The 22,129-nt window shown below is 34.3% G+C and overlaps 1 protein-coding gene across 2 annotated transcripts in view; it reads right to left on the bottom strand.

The window, feature by feature from the left end:
• Positions 1-22,129, bottom strand: part of DENND1B (DENN domain containing 1B) — a 257,800-nt gene that overhangs the window by 151,816 nt on the left and 83,855 nt on the right. For both annotated transcript variants that reach the window (XM_027074606.2, XM_027074605.2), the window contains exon 4: positions 1,945-1,994. In XM_027074606.2, the coding sequence (XP_026930407.2) occupies positions 1,945-1,994 (50 nt within the window). The remainder of the gene's footprint in view (positions 1-1,944; positions 1,995-22,129) is intronic.

Raw genomic sequence — 22,129 nt, 5'->3', positions numbered from 1 at the left:
CTTTAATGCGTCTTTTGCGTGAGAATTTTCTTAAAGAAAAACAAAACAAGAATATATGTACATGAGGCACTGGTTTCACCTTCCCAATCAGTTGGTTCTCAAATCTAGAACTAGGTTCTAAAACTAAAATGAGTGTGAAATGTGTAAACGAAATCATGAGCTGAATATCACAGTAAGTTGCAACATCTTACAGGCTGAGCAATTAAACATATACAGACTAACCCCTTAGTAGGGAATCATAAGGTATTTCACCGTAAGCTGGCACATGCCTGAAAGTACTTACAAAATATTCCATAAATCTGAAAATACTCTTACTGAGACCATGGAAGTGAGAACCAAGACACGATGACTGATTCTGCTCAACTCCTGCCTCTATTTTCATGATTTTATTCTAAAGTTGCTTAGACAGCAAATCAGGTTGCTTTAGAATCCAATGGCAGCCCCTACCAACTCTGTTTAATTGCTTCTTCTGCTGACATTCTCACCCAGTAAAGTACCATAAAAATTACTATTGGCATTTTTTTAGCATTCTCTTCTAGAGCTACCCATACACTGAGTAGATTTCCAAGCGCAAAACAAGAGTGCAATTTCTACAGAAAAAGCTTACTATGAAGAATTTAAGTGAACCGTGACCTGACTATCAGGCTATCACACATACTCTGTGTCACACTGCAGTGTAAGGTGCAATGTAAATTATTACACTGAATCTTTATCAGCATTTGAACTATAGAAATACATTTCCTGTTACTGGCTATAATCTTGCCCTTAGACAACCATAACTGAACATCTGCTTCCTTGTCCCAAGGTAAGATATCCATCACACCGAAAATTTTGGTTTTGAAACAGCCACAGGAATTAGGTAAAAAGAAGTAAGTTACTTTACTACTATAGCATGCCAATACTACAAATTGCCTTCAATTGTCAGGAAATCCTGTATTTCAAGTGCTGAACATTTACCAAACACACTTTGAAGTGGACGGTTTTGAAAACAATTTCACAAACTTCAAAAACAACCTCTAGTGCCTGCTGTGCCCTCTAGTGCTCAATGTTCACAATATACTTTTGAGAGCTTTTCTTCGTTTATTTTATCTTTGCTATTAGTTTGAAAATTGCAAGTTTAACAAGCGCAATTTACTCTCCAGAAAGGAGGTAAAACAAGGGGTATCGATACTTATTAGTATCAATTAGCCCATCACTCACAAGGCATGATCTTAAATATTGTAAATTTCAGATTTTTACTCATCTTTACTTTAGCAAAATATTTTCTGAAAATAAATTTTCTTTTAAAACCCCTCATATCATACTCTTAAAAAACTGATAATAGGGTGTGAAAATCACGTGAGAAACAAGTGACCTGTTTTTACGCTCAAAGGCCCATATATTCTGTGAAATTCCAACTACACACAGGTAATACTCTATTCATTCAGTATTTGTTCAGTAAAATACAAACATAATGAGATTTTCAAAACTGCTGGGAGGGTTTCCCTGCAGCCTTCCATAATATTGCACTATTTCTATACAGCTATTCTTGGGAGATAACTAGTCATGGGTTTTACAATATCACACAGATGGTCTTTTCAATTAGGGTGAAGTGAGATAGAAACCAGGATATATACATCTCATTTTAAAAGACACAATTCTAAGGATCTGATTAAGGACACAGTGATATTTTTTTCTGCAGGTGCTTACAATATGTACCTGAAGAACAAAAGGAAGAAATGGATCCTTAAGACTTCTAACTGGCCACAGTGGAGAAAACAAAAGATATAGTGATGTAAAAAGGCTACTTCTCTCCAAATATTATTTAATTTTTTTGTTGTTGTTAGAAGCGGTGAAGAGAAAGACATTTCTTTTTACTAAAAAACACATGTCATCATTTTAAAGTGTTCACCAAGATGAGCTGAAGTTACTTTGAATGATGGCTTATATACCCTTATACCGTACCTTTCAATGTCAAAGGGGAAACAGAACTTGGGCACGCTCTGTAGTACTTCCTGCAAATGCAAATTAAAAAAAAAGCTTTAGAATATTTTAAAAGATGCAGTTAAAACTTTTCTTGAGACATTTTCTAGGGAGGAAAAAAGTTTGTTTTTTTCTTTTTCCTTAGGAAACATAGCACAGGTTCCTAGACTAAAATAATTGATTATTAAAAAGGAATTAAGTTGGTGCTTTGGCAGATTGCACTGACAATGCCACGGAAGCCCCAGGAGGGAAAGGCCTGGCCTGAAGGGTATTAACACCCTTCACATCCCCGCTGGGATTCCCTTCAACAAGGCCATATGGATTTTACAAGAAGCACCGCACCATATGGGTAAGCTACGTCTGCTGCTACTTGTACCACAGACTAGCCACAGGGACTTCTGACAGATCCTGGCTCAAAAATATAAATGTTGTTTCAATTAAAATGCAGGCAGAGAAAAGGGAATGAAGTTGGCAGCAGAATGAATTACTGAGAGGTAAAACAACGCTACATGTCCCATAGTAAAATGGTTAAAAAAAAAAAAAGACATTCTATGGCTAAAGAAACACATTTATATGTTTCTCTCAGTAAATTCAACAAGAGTAACATCAAGTTTATCTCAAATAACATTCTTTAAAAAAAATGCGTATCTAAAAATAAGCCTTTAAATTTAAAACAACATACCTTCTATTCTATGCATTTTTGTTTATGAATTGCCTCATATGAAAATCAATGTTTTAACTGAGCACAGAAAATAACCTATTGATTTTGAAACCTGCAGTGATTTTATAGTCATTATAAAATAATTTTAAAAGCTTTTGGAAGTCATACTCATTAACAATCATAATAAAATACAAATAATGGACGCTTGGCAAAAAACTGAGAAAGATCTATTTTGTTATATATGAAAAACAACTAAAAATTAACTCTGATTCTAAACTTAAACTTTAGAATTGAAGATCACATCATATAAGTTCAAAGCCAGGTAACTTTACAAGACAAAGCAGAGATTTAGGAGAATGTTTCCTATCAAAAAGAAAAAAAGAGCAAATATCTTCAGGCAGTAGTCACCCCCATCAAAACTACCACCTCTTTACCAATAAAATTTGCGTCCAGAGAAAATATTAATATCTGAATATTTAAATCCTCTGCAGAAACATAATACTGAGTGTTTTAAAGTAGAATCTATTAAGTTCTTTTAACCTGTAGACTACAATGAGGTATTAATTAATAACATCACATTGCAAAATTCCAATGGCAATACCTATGAAAGCTTCAAGAGCCTTATGACGCTAAAGCAGAAAGAAAAGCATCATGTAAAAAAGCAACCTTCTACCTTTAGGGAAGGGTACCCTGGTTTGCTTATGAACGCATACATACCTTTAAAAATATGAGCACAGACCCCATATTTAGAAAAAGCTGTTTTACTATTGAAAGCATTCTGTTACATGTAATTAAAAGAGCTGCTAAACTTGAAATAATTTAAATTACTAAAACTGAAAACAGTTCACTTGACCATTGCTAATCCTTGTCTTGCTACAAAAAGTGAAGCCATTTATCGTATTCACTACGCCTATGAACACTATTTTGATATCCCCCCTACAAAGTTCATATAATTTCTGTAACAATATAGATATTTCAAACTCACTGTCTACTTCTAAATACACCCAAAGTAGTAATATATTTCCCATCAATTTTTTAAGACTCAAATTAAGAAGAATGTTTCCCGGTTAGTTGCTCAATCTTTCACACCCTCCCCCTCCCTCCTTCTACACGTAACACACAGGCACACACTTCTGCAAAACAGCCTCAGCTCGCTTCCCAACTGGCAGAAGCATCCCTCAGGGGACAAGTCTTTAAACCTCCGCACTCTTTAAAATTCAACCAGCCAGCAGGTCTATAGACTAGTGTATAAACAGTATAGACAAAAAAATCCTCTCTCAGCTTATGTCAGTGACAAAGCAACTCAGCAGTTGACTGTTTCTCCCCTGACAGTATAAGCTGGGTTTACACAGATCAATAGCTGAAAGTCCTACCTAGCTCCCAGGGCTCGGTTTTCTTCCTTAATTACAGGTGCTATTCAAACTGAAGTTAAAAAAGAAAAGACAGAGAGACAGAGAGAGTGAGAGAGAGTTGAAGGGAGGAATAAGATACATGCAAATGGGTTTTTGGGGGGGTCCTTTCAGCAATAATGTTAATTGGAAATTATACTTTTATATGCATTGGAAGTGTTCATAAAGTCTGATATTTCCATCATAAGGTGATTTTGATATCAAACACACACGCACAGTTCTGAATTGGGATCCATAGATTATGTAAAAGATTTAAGATCATACTCTTCAAAAGTTTTGTTTCTCTGTTCTCTACAGGCTTTGTTTTCAGGCAATACCTGATTTCCTTGGCCAAGAAAAATTATTTGAGTTTTCCAGATCATCTTAAATCTCTCAAATATATTTTATTTTTATATAAAAAGAACACATTGACTAAAATGTTAAGTGTTAAAAATAGTAATAACAAAAAGAATGAAGTAGAATATACAATTATGAAGAGCAAAATACAAAGGGCATAACACATATATATGCATATGCCCTAAAAACAACACATCTGCTGTCCTATAAATGACTGGAAATAAGGACTGATGAAAATTTATACATTGGGGTGGGTGTTTTTGGTACTATATCCCACATTTGTATTAATAAGCTGTACAGTCAAATAAAGGAGAAGAGAGTAAACTGCTAGTGTTAGAGGGGTTTATTAACTCTTCATCCCACAACGCTACTGTTCAACATTACAAATTAATCAAATAAAAGGGGGAAAAGCATTTAAGAATCTACTTTTTGAAAAAACTAAAATATGCAGAGTCTACCTCCTGATGAAAGTTCAATAATTACAAATGTCTTGGAATTTCTCAGAGAAGAATCTAAGATGAAATGAGTCATGTCATTGTTGACATCACTAATTGTTTTTCTTCTTTCTCCACTACTTCTTCCCCTGCCTCCAAGGTTCTACACCTCCTCTCTTCCACACCAATAAGGTGTATCTGCCAAGGCAATTTCGTTTTCACCCATGGTTCCAGTACAACTACCAAATCTCATCGTCTTGCAGTTTAGATATTTCTGACTCAGGGATTATATATTTAACTACTCTGCAGTACCAATTTCTGACACCTCAAATTCAGAATATGCAAAACTGAAGTAATTCTTTTAGTTGTAGTCCTTACCACCTAGAACAGCAGCAACACCTACCCAGTTACCCAAACCAAAACATGGTGGTTGTCTAGACCCCTTCCCTTTCCTGATTCCCAAATAAAATCAGTCATTCTTCAAGTCCTCTTAATTGAATTTCATAACTATCTTCTTCCAGAGGTCCTCAATGGGAGGGCAGTAAGAATTAGAAGATAAAGTGTTAAGAATCAAATGGGAAGGTCCTTCAAAATACATTTGATCACCCACACTCTAGGGCCATAAGGGTCTTGACTCTTTAACTTAGTTTGAATACCATCCATAATTAAGAAATAAGACTAACTGTATCAATGTAGGGTGCTTAATATATAAGGAATAGTTATTCTTTCACTGCAAAAATGACAAGGTAGATTTGTTCAGGACAGGTTAATTCAACATCCTCTTTGAGGATCCAGGAATCTGCTGTCCTGCTTTGTTGTCCTGAGTTTGTTGGTTTTGTCCTCAGCTACCTCTACTCATGGTCACGAAATAAGCTGCCAGAGTTCAGCACACCACATGAAGACACAGCAGTGTCCAGGGAAAGAAGCATTTCTTTCTGTTTTCTCTTCTTATCAGAGGAAACCTTTCCCAGAAGCCCCACCGGCTGACTTTCCCATTATATTTAATTAGCCAGAAGGTCAGAGCCGCTCCTAAACTAATCACTGGCAAGGGAAATGGTGGTCTATGCTTAGCTTAGCCTTGGAGTAGTTAGAAAAAATCAAAATTCAAACTTACTCATTTTCTGCTAACCACGAGGCATGTCATTTAATATAAAGAAGCTGGAGTATCATATTTTCTTTCTTAAGACTCCTTACAAAAATTTTAATCAAGTAATTAAATTTATAACAGAGCTCTCAGGAAAAATATAACACAATATTATATAAGAACAGTTTTCAAATATCCGTAATTTTGTTCATTTCAGTAACACTTTCAAAATCATTCTGTAGCAACAAGGGGGCTATTTGTCAATTCTAATTTTTCACCAAGGCCATAGAATTCTAAAAAGGTGATTACTTAATTTTGAATATTATGTCCCCAAATAAGTGAAAATTAATTAATACTATGAATTCAATCTGTGCTTTACATGGGGGGAAATCAACTTTTTTTCTCAAAAGAAGCATGCACTAAGCTGTTCAGTCACAAGCAGGCTGCATAGAGCAGAACAGAGATTCCCACACTGTGCGCAGAGATGTCTCAGGGCCCCGCAGCAAACTCATGGGGGCACCACAAGATGCCTTACATTTGCAAGGGAAATACAGCTATACTAACAAGGTGGTCAAGCCAGATTGCGTTTTATTACAAGGTAAAATTATATTAACATGGTTAAGTTATACATATAGCCTCTTTAGACACCATCTTCTCATGTTTTTAAAGAAGTTTGTTTAAATTTAGAGAATGTATTTTAAACTTTAAGCCAAGGAATAATCCTCAGAATAAATGAACCCACTGTGGAATTTTTCTCTTGGTATTTACTTTTATGTAGTATTTCAGTTAGAAATAAATTTCTCTTTCATCATTCCTCCTTAAATTAGGGAAAGCACAGTATGTCTGTGAATTCTGACACTAAAATTATGTAGGCTGGGAACTCAGGTCAAGTTATTTTTCACTTTCAAAAATTAAAAATGAATTTTTATTGTTGGAAGATTTAAGTAACTGCCAAGGAGGAAATACATTTTGCTCTAAACATAACTGTGCCGTGGAAACACAATCAGTGTTTGAAGGATGAAGAGACCTCTGTAGTCTGCAATCATGTTAGTTTTAACCCAATGCCAATGAAAAAGCCGAGATTCGAAGCAGGACAGAGAGATGTTATAAAAATATGTATATTTACAATGAGAAAGGTAGTTTTCCTGGCAAATAAAAAGTATAATATATTTCCCTCATTAATTTAAGAGAAGCATTTAAAAGCTGTGAAAGAAAACCGTACATTTAGATATATGAAAATGGGTTTCCAAAGTTTCTTTGTCAAAAATACTACTAAAAATCGCCTTCAAATTTTTATCCCTAGGTTAACTCTACCTTTTAATAAAGGACTTGAGTAACAATTATACACTGCTAAGAATAAAACATTTAGGAAGACTCCCTTTCTTTTCTAATAACCATATAACGTCTCACCCCTTTCCGACAAATACCTCTTTGTTCATTCACCCCTATTTTAACTAGTAACATTTTCTAGACCAAAGGAAATACATAAAATAGAACATTGCCTATAATATTTATCTGCATTTACAGATACTAAAGCCTTTAAAAGTGAGTATCAAGCAGTCATTTAAATCAAGATGAGGAGAATTAAGAGGAGCAGGAAAGGACTTCAATCTTTAGGAAGAAACAAGTTTTATGTCAGTCAACCTATAAGCTACCATGACTTCAATCCACAGCTAGATGTTGTGTAGGGTAAAGGAAATAGGATTCCTGAATTTCAGACCTAGGGAGACTTACGATTAGATCATTACAAAACAGGCACACATAGGCACGCAGGCACGCACGTTAGATGGAAAAGCACAGTCAAGGGCGCCATCCTGTAGAATCAAGCAGTTAATATTCAAAGTCTGGCTCCACAAGATATTGGCTATGTGCTCCATTTACCTCATCTGGAAAATGGGCAGAAGTTATCTATCTTGTAGGACTGAGGATTTATTTGGGGATTTATAGGAGGATTCTGTGAGGATTAAACAGAAATCCACATAAATGATTAGACAATGACAGACATATAAAAACCTCCTAACAACTCTTAGCTCTTTTATTAATTAGTTACTTGTTTTAAGAACTCTTACACATCATATGAATTCCAACAAATATTTACTGAGTAACTGCAACATTAAGGTCCTGTGTTCAATGACCTGTGCCAAAACATTAGCATACTGAGACCTAAAACGATGACAAATATTATACTGAATAATTGATCTGCCTCCTTTGAAAAATTTTAATGTATTTAATATAGGTTCATGTGGATAGGTATATATATGTAGATATAGACTTGAATATATTCTACTATTTCTATACAACCAGCCACAATAAAAGCAGACTCTGTTAACCCTGCAAAGTCATACCATGTGCACATCTGATGATTTTAACATGTTATAAGAGCCTACTTTGGGCTGCCACATTGGTACTTGTTTTGAATTAAAACTATCTTCAGAGAATCATGCCAACAGACATTTTTCATTTAAGGAGGATTTACTAATAAAATTCCTGTTTCATGTACTTATATATCAATCCACATAATAAAGATTAATTAACAATTCTAGGTAAGGAACTGACCAACTTGAGGAATAAAACTATCTCTGGCTTTCTTCTACAACCTCAGATTAGGCCTTTCCCTGGCAAAGACACCGTGTTGTGTTTTTGTTTGTTTGTTTCTGGCAAAGATTTTGTTAAGGGTGCCCTCAGAAAATACATCCTCTCTTTCCGTCACTGCCCTTTAATAGTGCTATCTCTCTTTGTTCTTTGTTAATCTTGATTGTATGTTTTTCTTCAGTCCGGCAAGACTCTTGATTCATATTATTTCTGTGGTTCTTCATACCTAGGCCGTGTGCAGATAATCCTCCTGTCATGATGTTCATGACATCTTCTCTATTCACTGTGAGGGTCCCACATTAGAGAACTGATTTTTATATTACAGAGGAGAACCAGAAAAAGGATATATTCCAGAGCAGTAAATTTTAATTACCTTTTTTTTCCTGGTCCTGCCTTAAACCTAGTTCAGAATTATGCCTGAACTGCTAATTTTCCCTAGACAGCGAATCTTGTGACACACCAGATGGGAATCTTGTCATTTGTCTGATTCTTTAAGAAAGAACAGAATCTTTAGTTTAAAGCATCTATCAGGGACTGTACACTTTGAGATGTTTGAAAAGTATACCTCTAGATGGGTATTATATCCTGGGAGCAATGGTATATTTATTATTTCTTTTTCCCTTGAAAGTCCATAGAGTCTGTAAAATCACCTAGCAGAAATGTGAATCATGGTATATTTTTAAAGTTTGGAAAAATCATAATTAATTGTCTATTTAGCTATTTGGAGGCTTTATTTGGAAGAATTAAATTAGAGTTACACAATTATAAAATATAAACTGTTCTATGAAGACCATTTACTTAAAAGGGTATAGTCTAAGCAGTACTCACATACTGGCAAACTCCATGTGAATTTATTTATATGAATTACCAATATGTTTATATATGTTCATTTACCAAGTATTTAATGTGTGAATGGGAATCACAGACAATCACATTATAACGTACTAAGAGCATTGGCAGGAAAAGTGAAAAATACCAGGAAGTCTAGAAGAGAGACATATAAACCAAACTGAGAGTGGTGCTTCTGGAGAAGTGTGGTTAAAGTCCCAAGGGAAAAAATCCTATCTAAGTAGAGAAACGAAGGGAGAAGGAGAAACTGGCCAGGCTATAGAATGAGAAGAGGGAGGCAGAAAAGAGGTAAAAATGGTCTTCCCTCATAGGAAAGAATATGTACAAAACAAAAGTCTAAAAATTAGAAACAGCAAGGACAAAGTTTAGACAAATAGTAAGAGAATGTAGCTTGAGAAATAAGCAGGGGGCTGAATTTATAATGCTTTTAGGCAAACTAAGAAGTATGGACTTAAGGCAAAGAGTAGGGAAACCATTCCTCCTGGTTTGCCCATAACAACTTCACATATATCTTCTCAAAAAATTATCAATAGCATCCCCTTTTACTCTCAAAGGTATCCAAGTTATAATTTATTTTAATAGAAATCAGAAAAGTGGTAGCCTGGGGCTATGGGGGGGGGGGGGGGTCAGGGGATACAATGAGTAGCCAGAAGGTGGCAAGGAACTTCTTAGAGTGCTAAGAAGTCTCTATATTTAAAGGAATGTGGGTTACACAGGTGTATGCATCTGCCAAAACTCATTTCATTGTACACTTAAGATCTGCATCATGCCATATAAAAATCATGGGTCAAAAACACCTAATAAATAAGTATCTCAGTTTGGACAGTAAATCATGGTTCACTCTCCCTAAGAAAAATAGGGAAGCTTTGAAGGGTTTAAAATAAGGGAGAGACATAACTGGGCTTGAATTTTAGAGAGATCACTGGCTACACTGTGTAGAATAAATTTAAAAAGGATAAAACTGAAGACTAGGAAATCAGAAGACTTCTGCAATAATCAAGGTGAGTGGTGGCAGCCTGAAATAAGACAGTTATAGCAGCAATGCAGACAAGGGCACAAAATTAAGATACATACGGGAGTAAAGATGGAGACATCAAGAGGGGACTAGATAAACTGTCTGGTGCTTTAGAGATAGCATCTAGCCTACATAAAGACCAAGAAAGGAAATGGCGCTGGTTAAAACATATGAATAAGAGATAGGAGTGACTGTTCTCTTTTCCAACATTATGAAGGATCAACATGATTCTTCATATTTTTATGCTCCTCTCAACAAATACTCTAATATAATATCCCCAGGCCATCAACTAGGTAAATTTTCTCATACAATGATGAAAACACATCATGTCTTTATTTTCCTGAAGATTTATTTCAAGATATAGGTTATAGAGTGTTTAACCACTTCTAATATTATAATCACCATATGTCACTCCTCAGTAACCAGAGATAAATGAAGATAGTAGCAAACCAGAAAGTTCTAGTAGTTACAATTACCATGATCAATGGAAATAAAAGAATCTCTAAAATCTTTGGGGGCTTATTCAACCTTGGAGCTCCTCTCATGCCTAATCAGAGCCTGGCACACCACTCATGATCTGAAAAAAAAAACTTGTTGAACTCCTGTTAAGTAACACTGTTTTAGCATCATCAGAATAAATTTGCCTTGGCAGACAGTTCAAGGAAATATGAGTTAAGAGTCTGCGTGTTTTCTTATTTGATTCTTTTTCTAAATTAAAATATAATAAAATAATTGCTTACTCTGTGCCAGGTTCTGACCTAAGCACTTTACATATATTACCTCATTTCATCCCTACAACTTCTGTTTTGTTTCCTTTTATATGTGGGGGAAAAACAAACAAAAAAAGAAGTCCAAGAGACGGAGTAACTTGTCCAAACTCACATGGCTAGCAAATGCTAGAGTCAGGACTTGATCTCACAGGCTAAAGCTTCTAACCAGTATTCTCCATCATATGTATTTTTTTTCCACTTTGTTTTCATGGAGGTTCCAACATATAATCTGCAGATGCCTAAATTTGATGCCCACTTGGTCTCTGTATGGTGGATATTTCCCATATTTATAAAGAATTAAGATTATACAATTAATATTTCAGAAACAAAGTTCAACCTGGTGTATGAAAAAATAAAGGGGGCCAGGACATGAAGGAATCATGGGGAGAAATGAAAATGAGATAATATGTAATTACAAATGTGAGTCTTTCCTGCCCTACGTTGTTCTAGGCCCTTCAAATTAAGTTCTGAGGCAAAAAAGAGAAAAAAAGAGAGAAAAGAAAATGCTGTTTCTACCTACACTTGTTTATTACTACTGAGAATACCAGATTTACAGTAAAAGCATACATCTAACTCCTTTCAAATAAAAGACTTATAAATAAGGGCTTAAGTTGATTTTTTTTCCTTCCAGAGGAGTAAAATACAAAGTAATTAAATTTGAATCCTATTATTTAAAATCTAAAACAAAATCACTGTCAAATATCAGAACAAGGGTCATACCGGAATAAATAAATAATACTAGAGTAACAAGAGCAGCATGAAGTTAAACAAAGTTAATTGTAACAGAGGGAGTCAGTGTTGAGACAGTATTTATCTTGGGCTCAAGTATGAAAATGGGTAGATAGGTCAAAGCTGTCTGGGGGCGCCTGGGTGGCTCAGTTGGTTGGGCGGCTGACTTCGGCTCAGGTCATGATCTCGCGGTCCGTGAGTTCGAGCCCTGCGTCGGGCTCTGTGCTGACAGCTCAGAGCCTGGAGCCTGTTTCAGATTCTGTGTCTCCCTCTCTCCGACCCTCCCCCATTCATGCTCTGTCTCTCTCTGTCTCAAAAATAAATAAACGTTAAAAAAAAATTTAAAAAAAAAAAGCTGTCTGTATATGGTCAGATGGACAAGGAAACCTGTAGCTCAGAGAGTAAACACCCTGGATTCAGTTGTATCTTTAATTTTTCTGTTCAATAAAGTTTGCTAGACATTTTTATCCCTTTCAATCTAAAGCAAGAACTAAGTACTTAATAATTAAAATAAAACTTTATTCAGATATAGTCAATAGGCAGGACTATAAATCAAGACCCCTGGAGCTCTGACCATGTGTTTTAGGTTATCTTAAATTATCCAAGATTTTTCTTTTATAAAAAATGTACATGCCCATAATCTTTAATATGTCAAACTACAATTAAACTTGAAGTCATGGTGGAGTTTTTTTTTTGAATGAATATTTCTCGAAATTCTAAACAAAAATATTATGAGCTATTATTATTCTGCAAACTTATTCCACCCCACCCATTACAGAACATCCACCTCTTGGAATAAAAATGTAGTTCACACTCCCTGCTGACGTAATCTTTGGCCTCTTGCTGAGATTACAAGTAAAGGTGCCAATTTTGGTTTTAGTTCTTGTAATGCAGAAAATTCTTTCTATGAGAAATTGAACTGTGAACACTGGTTCTTTTCACACACAGAAAGCCACCAAACAGGCCTCACCAAATAGCAATGAGTTTTGATCACTCCTAGTCTAGTCCACTTTGGCATAAATGACCTTAAAGAGAAAACACAATTTCCTGAATCTCTTGTAAAGGATTTGCCTCAATAAACCAGACACTACATATAGTCATTTGATAAACTTTCTCAGTTAAGAAGAAATAATTCTCTTGAATAAATTATCTCATACCTTCTATATATTCCTTACAACGTGTTATTGTATTGGAATATATGGAAACCAAGAGTAATTATAAAAACAGGAGTGGCTTATTTGTAAGTCAGACTAAAATAAATTCTGTGAAGTTAGATTCAACCTTTGGTCAGCTCAAAAGTACACCTAGAATAATTCTATCTTTCACTGAAAATTTTCTTAAAAGTGTGATGTCTTTTCAGCAAGTCTCCATCACTTTTTTAATCATTTTAAAAATTATTTTACACTTATTCATTTTTTAAGAGACAGAGAGAGAGCATGAGCAGGGGAGGGGCAGAGAGGGAGGGAGACACAGAATCCAAAGCAGGCTCCAGGCTCTGAGCTGCCAGCAGAGAGCCCCACGCGGGGCTCAAACCCACGAACTGTGAGATCATGACCTGAGCTGACGTCAGACACTTAACCGACTGAGCCACCCAGGCTCCCCTCCATCACTTCATATCGTTGATTCTTCTCAGCTGCTGCCACCAGCGATCTCTAATTTCTTCATCTAATAACGTTTTTCCCAGTATTTATCAAATTTGACTTTTCTGCCATGTGTCACATTTCATTTATTCATGTAACATGCATTTACTCAGTATCTACCAAGCAAAAAAACACTTGGGATTATAAAATGAAAGTGATCTTCCCCTTGACCTAAGGAAGCCCAGGTTTCTCCATAACCACTCTTGCTTACAAGTCTCTTACTGAGATGTCTTCTTCCACTTTATCCAGATCTCCTCCCATGAGTACCATTTCTTTTAGAGCTGCTTCATGACTCCTTCTCCATAAGCCTTCTCCATCAGTGTTCTCCAGAGCTTCTGTCTTTAGGCTTCACGTCTCGGTAGGGAATCTAACCTTACTGCTAAACACAGTGGATGAAAGTCTGGGCTCTCTAGCCAGAATGAGAGGTTCAAAACCCAGGTCATCTACTTAACAGCTGTGTAGAACCATGTCATCATCCTTTCCTAAACTCCAGTCAGAGGTTTCCTGCTACTTAGAAGACATCCCTACCAGAATACGGGACATATCCAAAATTGAAAACCCCATCCTTCCTTCAAAATATGCTCCTCCTCCTCCTAATGCCTCATTTCTATGCTTTCAGGCTTTTTCTCAATCTAACTTTTTCCAAACTTTAGAATCAGGCAACAAGTTTTCATTCACTATACACAAGCACATCAGAAACTAGTTAAAACCACACGGACCTCGTGTCTGCATTCACCAAAATGACCACTAGACTGCATTGTTGTCTTTTCTGGTCAAATAGGCTAGGGGCAACAATATGTGTTATCACTTAGTACTAGCTTACTGTAAGATAAGTTGCAATGTTATCACTTATCTAGACAAAATGTACATGAATTAACATGTAACTATACATTTGAATAATAATTTATAATAGTAAGAAAAAATAGTTAATATTTTAAATAGAATATTTAAATAGGATATCACAATTGGTTAAAATATTCAGTTTTTAACAACCATCAAGTTAATTTTTGAAATTAGATCTATTTAAAAAACCAAACATTAACCAAGTGTTGTGTACTACTTGAAACATTTCTATGAAATATTATACCTAACATTATGTCTTTAAGATTTAAAAAGCCTAACATATGCAAAGTCTATTAAAATGCACATAATTTATCTTACCCAAAATGAAAATATATCTAATAAATAATACTATTCATCTGGCCTCTTTTAGCTCTCCCTTAACATACAAATGCATTCCTTTTCTCCCAAACACAGCAGCTGGGAATGAAAGGAAAGATTTCAAATGATCATTTTCACATCATATTCCATCATCTTTTCATCAGTTTTTCCTAGCTTTTCTTTGAGCCCATTCTTTTACAAGAGGTCTCTTTTTAGATCAATCCATATTTCCATAATCCACACTGCTGTTTCCTCCTCTTCTCCCCAGGGTGGACTAACCCCCACATCCACAACTATGGCTTACAACTGTCATTAAGCCTTACAACAATAACAAGATAACAAAAGAACGGGTGGGGATGAGGCTAGCCAGTACCATATGTTGATCAAGCTCAACACTTTCAGCTAGTAGAGAATATGTCTTAAACTTCAAAATTTTAGTAGTAAAATGCTTTTTATATCTACTTAAAATCGTATTTTAGGCTTAAATTTTAAACATTAGTAAACAACCTGGGAATACTACTTTCAAAGAGCTTATCATCTGTTAATAATGTACTGAAATGGGGAGGGAAAATGGAAATAACCGAACAAAAAGGTAAGGTGGCAACTTATGGTTTGTTACGGATTCTTGTAACCTACAAGCCTCACTCAACTTACGCCAATTCATAAAAAAGAAATTTCCCCAAAACTATTTTTTAAAGCAGTATACAGTTATAAAAAGCAAGATTATTTCAAAGTAACATATTCCATGTGAATTAATATTGACTTTATGTCAATTTTGAAAAATTTTAATTTTTCCCTCAAGTAACATCTGAAACTATGTTACTTTTGTTTCCATATTTTGTTTCACAGTTAACTAATCTTAACTTTTTCAACTAAAAATTAAGAAAATTTGAAATGTAACATTTTGAACTGGCAGACTTTCATGTTTCTTATATCTTATATTTAAATATTATTATATTTCTATATGATTTATTTTAGAATATTTATTTCCATAATAAATAAAATTATTTTATATTTAAATATTATATAATATTTATATACTGTTTTCCTCTCCTGACTTTGGAAGAATTACTTCTGATTCCTCAGCCTATGTTATGTCACTTTGAAAAAATTATTTCTCAACTGTTCTCTCAAAGATTCAAGACCCCTTATAGAACTAATTCCAGATTTACTTTTGCCACAATAAAAAGTAATTTTCTGTGAAACCACATTTACCTTTTTCAATCTGCATCATCTATTATTTTTTCATTTCTGTAGGCTGCCCAGTAATGCCTGATGTGCCAAAATGGGTCTGAATCATTTGCATAATTAGAATATAATAATTAACACTGCCATAAAAATAAATATAAAAACCTCACCTCTAAAGAGCTCATTAAAATAAAACTTATGCACCTTTAAGCACAAAAATAAAGTCATTTTTTCAGGGGCTCAAATGTTATTATCTAAAATGTATGCAGAAATACTCTTTTCAATAGGAGTTTGCTAGCTTTGCAAGCTTGCTAGCTTGCCATTTGCTAATAAATACTTCAGCTATTAAGCAAATTTCTAAAATATCGCTTGCATTTTTCCAAATTAGTTTCTCTGTTTGCAATAAAATTTTAAAACTTTAACAGTGGAAAATAGAAGATAATATGCAGGTAAAGTAAGAATGTGATCTCATGTGGCCTCAAGCATTCTAATACTGCATCTACAAAAGAAACAATCATGTGTATATAAAGAAAGATGGATAGAGAGAAAGACATAATTATGGTGATTTTCTTAAATTTAATTTTAGGTACTTCCTCCATGCTTGCCAGTTATTTATAATGTTTTATTCTGCTTCTTCTTTAGACAAAAGAATGTACAAAAAAGCTAATGCTGTATCTAAAACACAAATTAAATAAGAAGTAATTGATATTTCAGGGTTAGTTAGATCACCAATAAAATACTGAACTGTGAAAAAAAGTATATGCAAGCATCATATAATTCTCTTATATCAATCATATCTCTTATCAAAATTTTACTTAATTAAAAATTAAGGAATCAATTTACCTTAGAAATATGTGTCCATATATAATACATACGCTTATAAGGGCAGTTAAAAAGTAGCCATCACACACCAAAAATTGGTATAAGACATTTCATCCTTCCCATTTAGAAAAACAATAGTTGGTATAGAATGCAATTATTTCTTGTGTGTCTGATGTGATCAACTGAATAGTTAAAAATGACATAATCAAGTCCAAACAAGCAAAAAAAATTTCTAATTTTTAAATATCTGCATTTAAACATTTATTGTGAATATATTCAGATCTAATATATTATTTTCAAATAATTTACATCTTCTTTATAACTGATGCAAGAAACAAAATTATAGAATATCCAGCTACCAATCTACTTCAATTTCAAATCATAAAAGACTTTATTTGTTCTGACCAAATCCTTTTAAAATCATTAAAAGAAGAAATACAGTTGACCCTTGAACAATGCAGGGGTTAGGGGCACTGAACTCCCATGTAGTAGAAAATCCACATATAACTTTTTACTCCCCCAAAACTTAACTACTAATAACCTATTATTGACTGGAAGACTTACTGACAACATAAACAGTCAGTTAACACATATTTTGCATGTCATATGCATTATATACTTTATATTACTTGTAATATATACGTGTATATACTATACTTATAGTGTATGATGTACATTACTATATATTACTTATGATGTACATACTGTATACTACAATAACATAAGCTAGAGAAAAGAAAATGTTATAAAAAACAGAAGAAAGAGAAAATACATTTACAGTGCTGAACCTTACTGAAAATAATCTCCATATAAATGGACCTGTGCAGTTCAAACCCATGTTGTTCAAGGGTCAGCTGTGTTTCTTCTTTGATAGATGTGTAAAAAAATTTTTTAATAAAGAACAGGCATTCTTCCTAAACCATGCAGACTAAAAATGAGACATCACTGAACATGAAAAGAAAATTGTATATGGTGCTGAGTATATTTGTTTTGGGACCTGCTAACTGGCTGGCTACCTGCAGTTGTAAAAGACCTATGAAAATACAGCTGAAGGGTTATAATTTAATATGTTTTTCTGTTATTGTATAATATATAGTTTCTCACTACTCTTCACACTTAGAACTGTCATTCAAACTGTTTCCAGACAATTCCTCCCAAGATTTGCTTTATGGAATTTTTATTACTGTTGTAATTTAGAATTATCATGTAATATGTGCACTTTTCTCAAAGCATTTCTAAATGCATTTTTATCACCTAGCATGGAAGCACATACTATGTTGTCAACATATGCTGAATTTCAAATTTTTTTTTGAATTTTAATTTTTTTTAACCTTCTCTAGAAAGGTTAAAAAAGAGAGAGAAGGAGCACACAAGTCAGGTATTCATCATGAACAAATCGTCATGGAGCTGCTAAATTTTCATGACTAACCCCTCTGCTAAGCCACATCTTTCCATTCATAGTTTGATGAATCTCTGTTATATAACATCAGTGTGAAATCTGTCTAAATTTAATATTCCATACTATTCTTAAATCCATTTCTCTTAGATTATCTTGTTCCTATTTTTCTAAGGTTAAGATAACCTATCATGAGATTATTCAACTTCCCTTGGTCTATCACTCATTTATCTAGTCATTCAAAAGCCATTCATTCATATTATGAACCAGCCACTGTGCTAGATGTTAGAATTGAAAAATGAGAAGATTCTGGCCCTTGAAACTTAAAATACACACACACACACACACACACACACACACACACACACACACACATACACGGAGATAGACACATTCAAAAAGGAAATATAACTGTAGAATATAGAGGTATACCCAAGAAGCTATGGATGTGCGGACAGGCTGCTTTGGAGGTCAGGAGAGCCTTCAAAGAAGAATTAATTTTCAAGCTAAGATTTAAGAGTAAGTAAAATTGGACACAATGAAAGAAAAAAAAGAATGGAAATGGGCAGTAAAAACAGAACTGCCACACGCAAAAATAAGAAATGGGACCTGGGAAAGCCAGGGACATGGTATGAAGAAAATTTGATCATGTCCTCTCATTTGCTGAATGCCCACCCAAGGGCTTCGTACAGACCTTAAACCCTGCACTGAATCCTGTGAAGTAACTATCATGTCATCCATTGCAGAGGATACTTGTTTCATGGAACAAGGCATAGAACTGACAAAATTCAAACTCCAATCTATACCATAAAAATGTATATACAAGTCTTCTAATTTAACGCAAGAAATAAAATTCTAAAGTCTCATGCTATCACTCTACTCCAATATCAAATCATGACATTCATTATTGTGTCTTCCAATGTACTAGGGTGCCATACTCAGTTACCCTAACTATACATATATACATACACACACACACACACACACACATATATATGTATATAGTAGTGTCTTCCAGTCATCCTTTAAAAGATGACCACATTAAGGAAAATACTCAGTGGTCAAGGAATAAGGCTTAAAGATCACCCACCATGCACTCCTCCTAACTATCAGCATCTCAAAAGGAATCTCAGAATACAATCAGAACATGAAACTGATGCCACAACTATATTCTCTTCCTAAACATCCTTCTACTGCCAGCTTAGAGACCTGTAAACTGCCTTCTCTTCAGTGGTACCCTAAAAGCTGGTCTCTGACAACCTTCAATCCCAAAAATAATCAATGAAAATTCACACTCTTCCAGCATACCAGTTTAACTGCCATTGTTCTATATGTTCCAGCTAACAATAAATCTTGGTAAAGCAAAAGGCAATATTGTAGACAGGACCTACGCAAAATATACAGGATAAACTTCCCTTTCTCGCATCCCATTACTCCTTTTTCCTCAAGTCATGTTCAGTGTAGGAACGACAGTAAAGAAGATATAAGAAACAAAGGTGCTTTCAACATTCCTGACACTGAGTATTCCTAGAATATTGTATTTTTCCAAACCAGCCCCTGCCATCTGTCCTGCATTTTTTCCACCTTTTTTAAAGAGGAAAGCACACTTTATCACCACTGCCCAAAGCTAAACTTTCCACTTGGAGTTGTGATGCATTCTCATACTTACAGCCTGTGTATTAGTATCCTAACACAATACAGTATGTTTCATGATCAATTTAATTTTGTCTCTTCTACTGGACTGTGAGGTCTTTCCGAGCTGGGAACTTCTTATAGTTATCCTTATTCGTCTAGTATTAGAAAAAAATAACGCATAGTGTATACGCAAGTAGTATCTGTCATCTTGCCATCTCTGCTAATTCTTGCTATAAAAACAATCAACTCCTAGCTTCTATCTTTAATCTTTCATTTTAAAATGGCTTCTTGCTATTTTATGTAAACATGGTCTTCCCTCCTCAAGCCTTTTAATCAAAAGCTACAAAAAGTACACTACATATTGCCACCACTGGGAAAATCAGTCTAAACTTACTATCTCCTCTTCCTTACTAACCACTAAACTCTTGGCTTCCTTAAGTGTGTAATGTCTTCCTTCACAGACTTTCTACATTACATTGTTAGTAATTTTCAGGGCATTTATTACACCTAGCCTTCTGTTTCAATTATATGTAGAAGTGAATACTGTAAAAACAACAAACAACGATTTGCTCCTGCATCCCCATGAATGCAGGGAAAAACTGAAATTCAGAGAGAAAGAATTATTTCCTTCAAGTCATACATTCAAGTCAGTCTTCTACTGTCTAGTAGAAGACAGAATGATAGTTCACTTTTGACTCTTAGCCTGATCTTCCTTTCCCTGGAAGGAAAGCTTCCTGGAAGGTAAGGACTATACATCTTTTGTTTACAACCTTATGCTGCCAGACCAGTACCTTGCAAAACAAACAAAAATGTATTATATAGATAACTTCAAGACAGCCTTTGCTACGTGTTAATCGCCTAGGTTACGTTCATTTATTCAGTATTTGGCAAAATTTTTCATTTCTTTTAAGAGTAGACCCAAAAACAACTAAAAAGGCCTTGCAAAATATAGCATTACTTTTCACCTTCAACTCCCTACATATCTCTATTATCTGTTCACTATATATAGTATACCTAAAAAAAAAAAACCCAAATTTTTGGTGTTTGTGAATCTATTATGCCTATAATTCAGAAAGGCTGTCCTCTTATTAAGTTACTGAATCATATCCTTATCTCTAGGGAGTTTCAATAAACTAGATTACAAAGTCTCATAAATTAAAGAAACTCCTGCACAGATGTTTGTTGCAGTTTTATTCATCATTGTCAAAACTTGGAAACAACCAAGATGTCCTGCAGTAGGTGAATGGAAAACTGTGGTACATACAGACAATGGAAAATTATTCAACACTTGAAAGAAATGAGCTATCAAGCAATAAAGAGACATGGAGGAAGTTTAAATGCAAATTACTAAGTGAAAGAAGCCAATCTGAAAAGGTTACATATTTTATGACTCCAACTATATGACATTCTGGGAAATGCAAAACTATGGAAAAAATAAAAAGATGAGTGGTTGCTAGGGGTGGGGATGGCAGGGAGAGATGAACAAAGCACAGAGAATTTTTTGGGTAGTGACAACAGCTGTATGATATTATAATGATGAATACATGTCATTAGACATTTGTTCAAGCCCACAGAATGTACGACACCAAGAGTGGACCCTAAGGAAAACTACAGACTTTGGGTCATTATGATAATTCTATGTATGTCCATCCTTGGTATGGCATAGAAGGCATCAATCTGGTGAGTGATGCTGATAATGGAAGAGGCTATACATGTGGGGGAGAAGGAGGCATATGGGAAATTGCTGTATCTTCCTCTCAATTTTGTTGTGAATCATAATCTCCTCTCAAAAATAAAGTCTTTTAAAAAAGTTTTTAATAAAGGATCTCTGTTCTGAATGGTTTATAGAGATATGTACATAAAGTGAATATCCCCAAAAGTCCTATAAAATAAGAAAACTAAACTTCTAAAACTTCAAGTGGGCTAGGTGTCAAAAAAAATTTCTTAAAGAATTCAAATTCACATGAGTAAGGTCAATCTTTAGCACACTTATCTAGGTTTATCATTTGGTTTAATATATATAGCTGTCTTTTATTTATCAATGTTAAATATAATACAAGCATACATTTATTCTCCCTGGGCTTTTCTTCCCTAAACTCATGCAGGTGTACTGAACAAATAAGCTAACATGATATAATGTTTAAGGTTATAGACATGCAAATTTATATTATAAAAAATGCAAATTTCTATTCGACTACATTGAATCATTATTTTGGCAAACTTATTTCAACACTAATTATATTTTGTTATATATCTGCTTAAACAGAATTTCCCAAATCTTTAGGTTACCAAAATATTAAACTGCTATTGAGTTAATTAATGTATAATTATTGGATGCCCAGATAATTCCTAAGAAAGAGTATAAAAATATTGGATTGCTAAGCATAATTTAAGTCTGTAATGTTCTCATTTTTGTATGCTATAAAATAGTTATGCTTTGGGCCAT

This window comes from Acinonyx jubatus, chromosome E4 (assembly GCF_027475565.1).
Source record: "Acinonyx jubatus isolate Ajub_Pintada_27869175 chromosome E4, VMU_Ajub_asm_v1.0, whole genome shotgun sequence".
Lineage (NCBI taxonomy): Eukaryota > Metazoa > Chordata > Mammalia > Carnivora > Felidae > Acinonyx > Acinonyx jubatus.
This window is presented reverse-complemented; position numbering and strand designations above follow the sequence as displayed.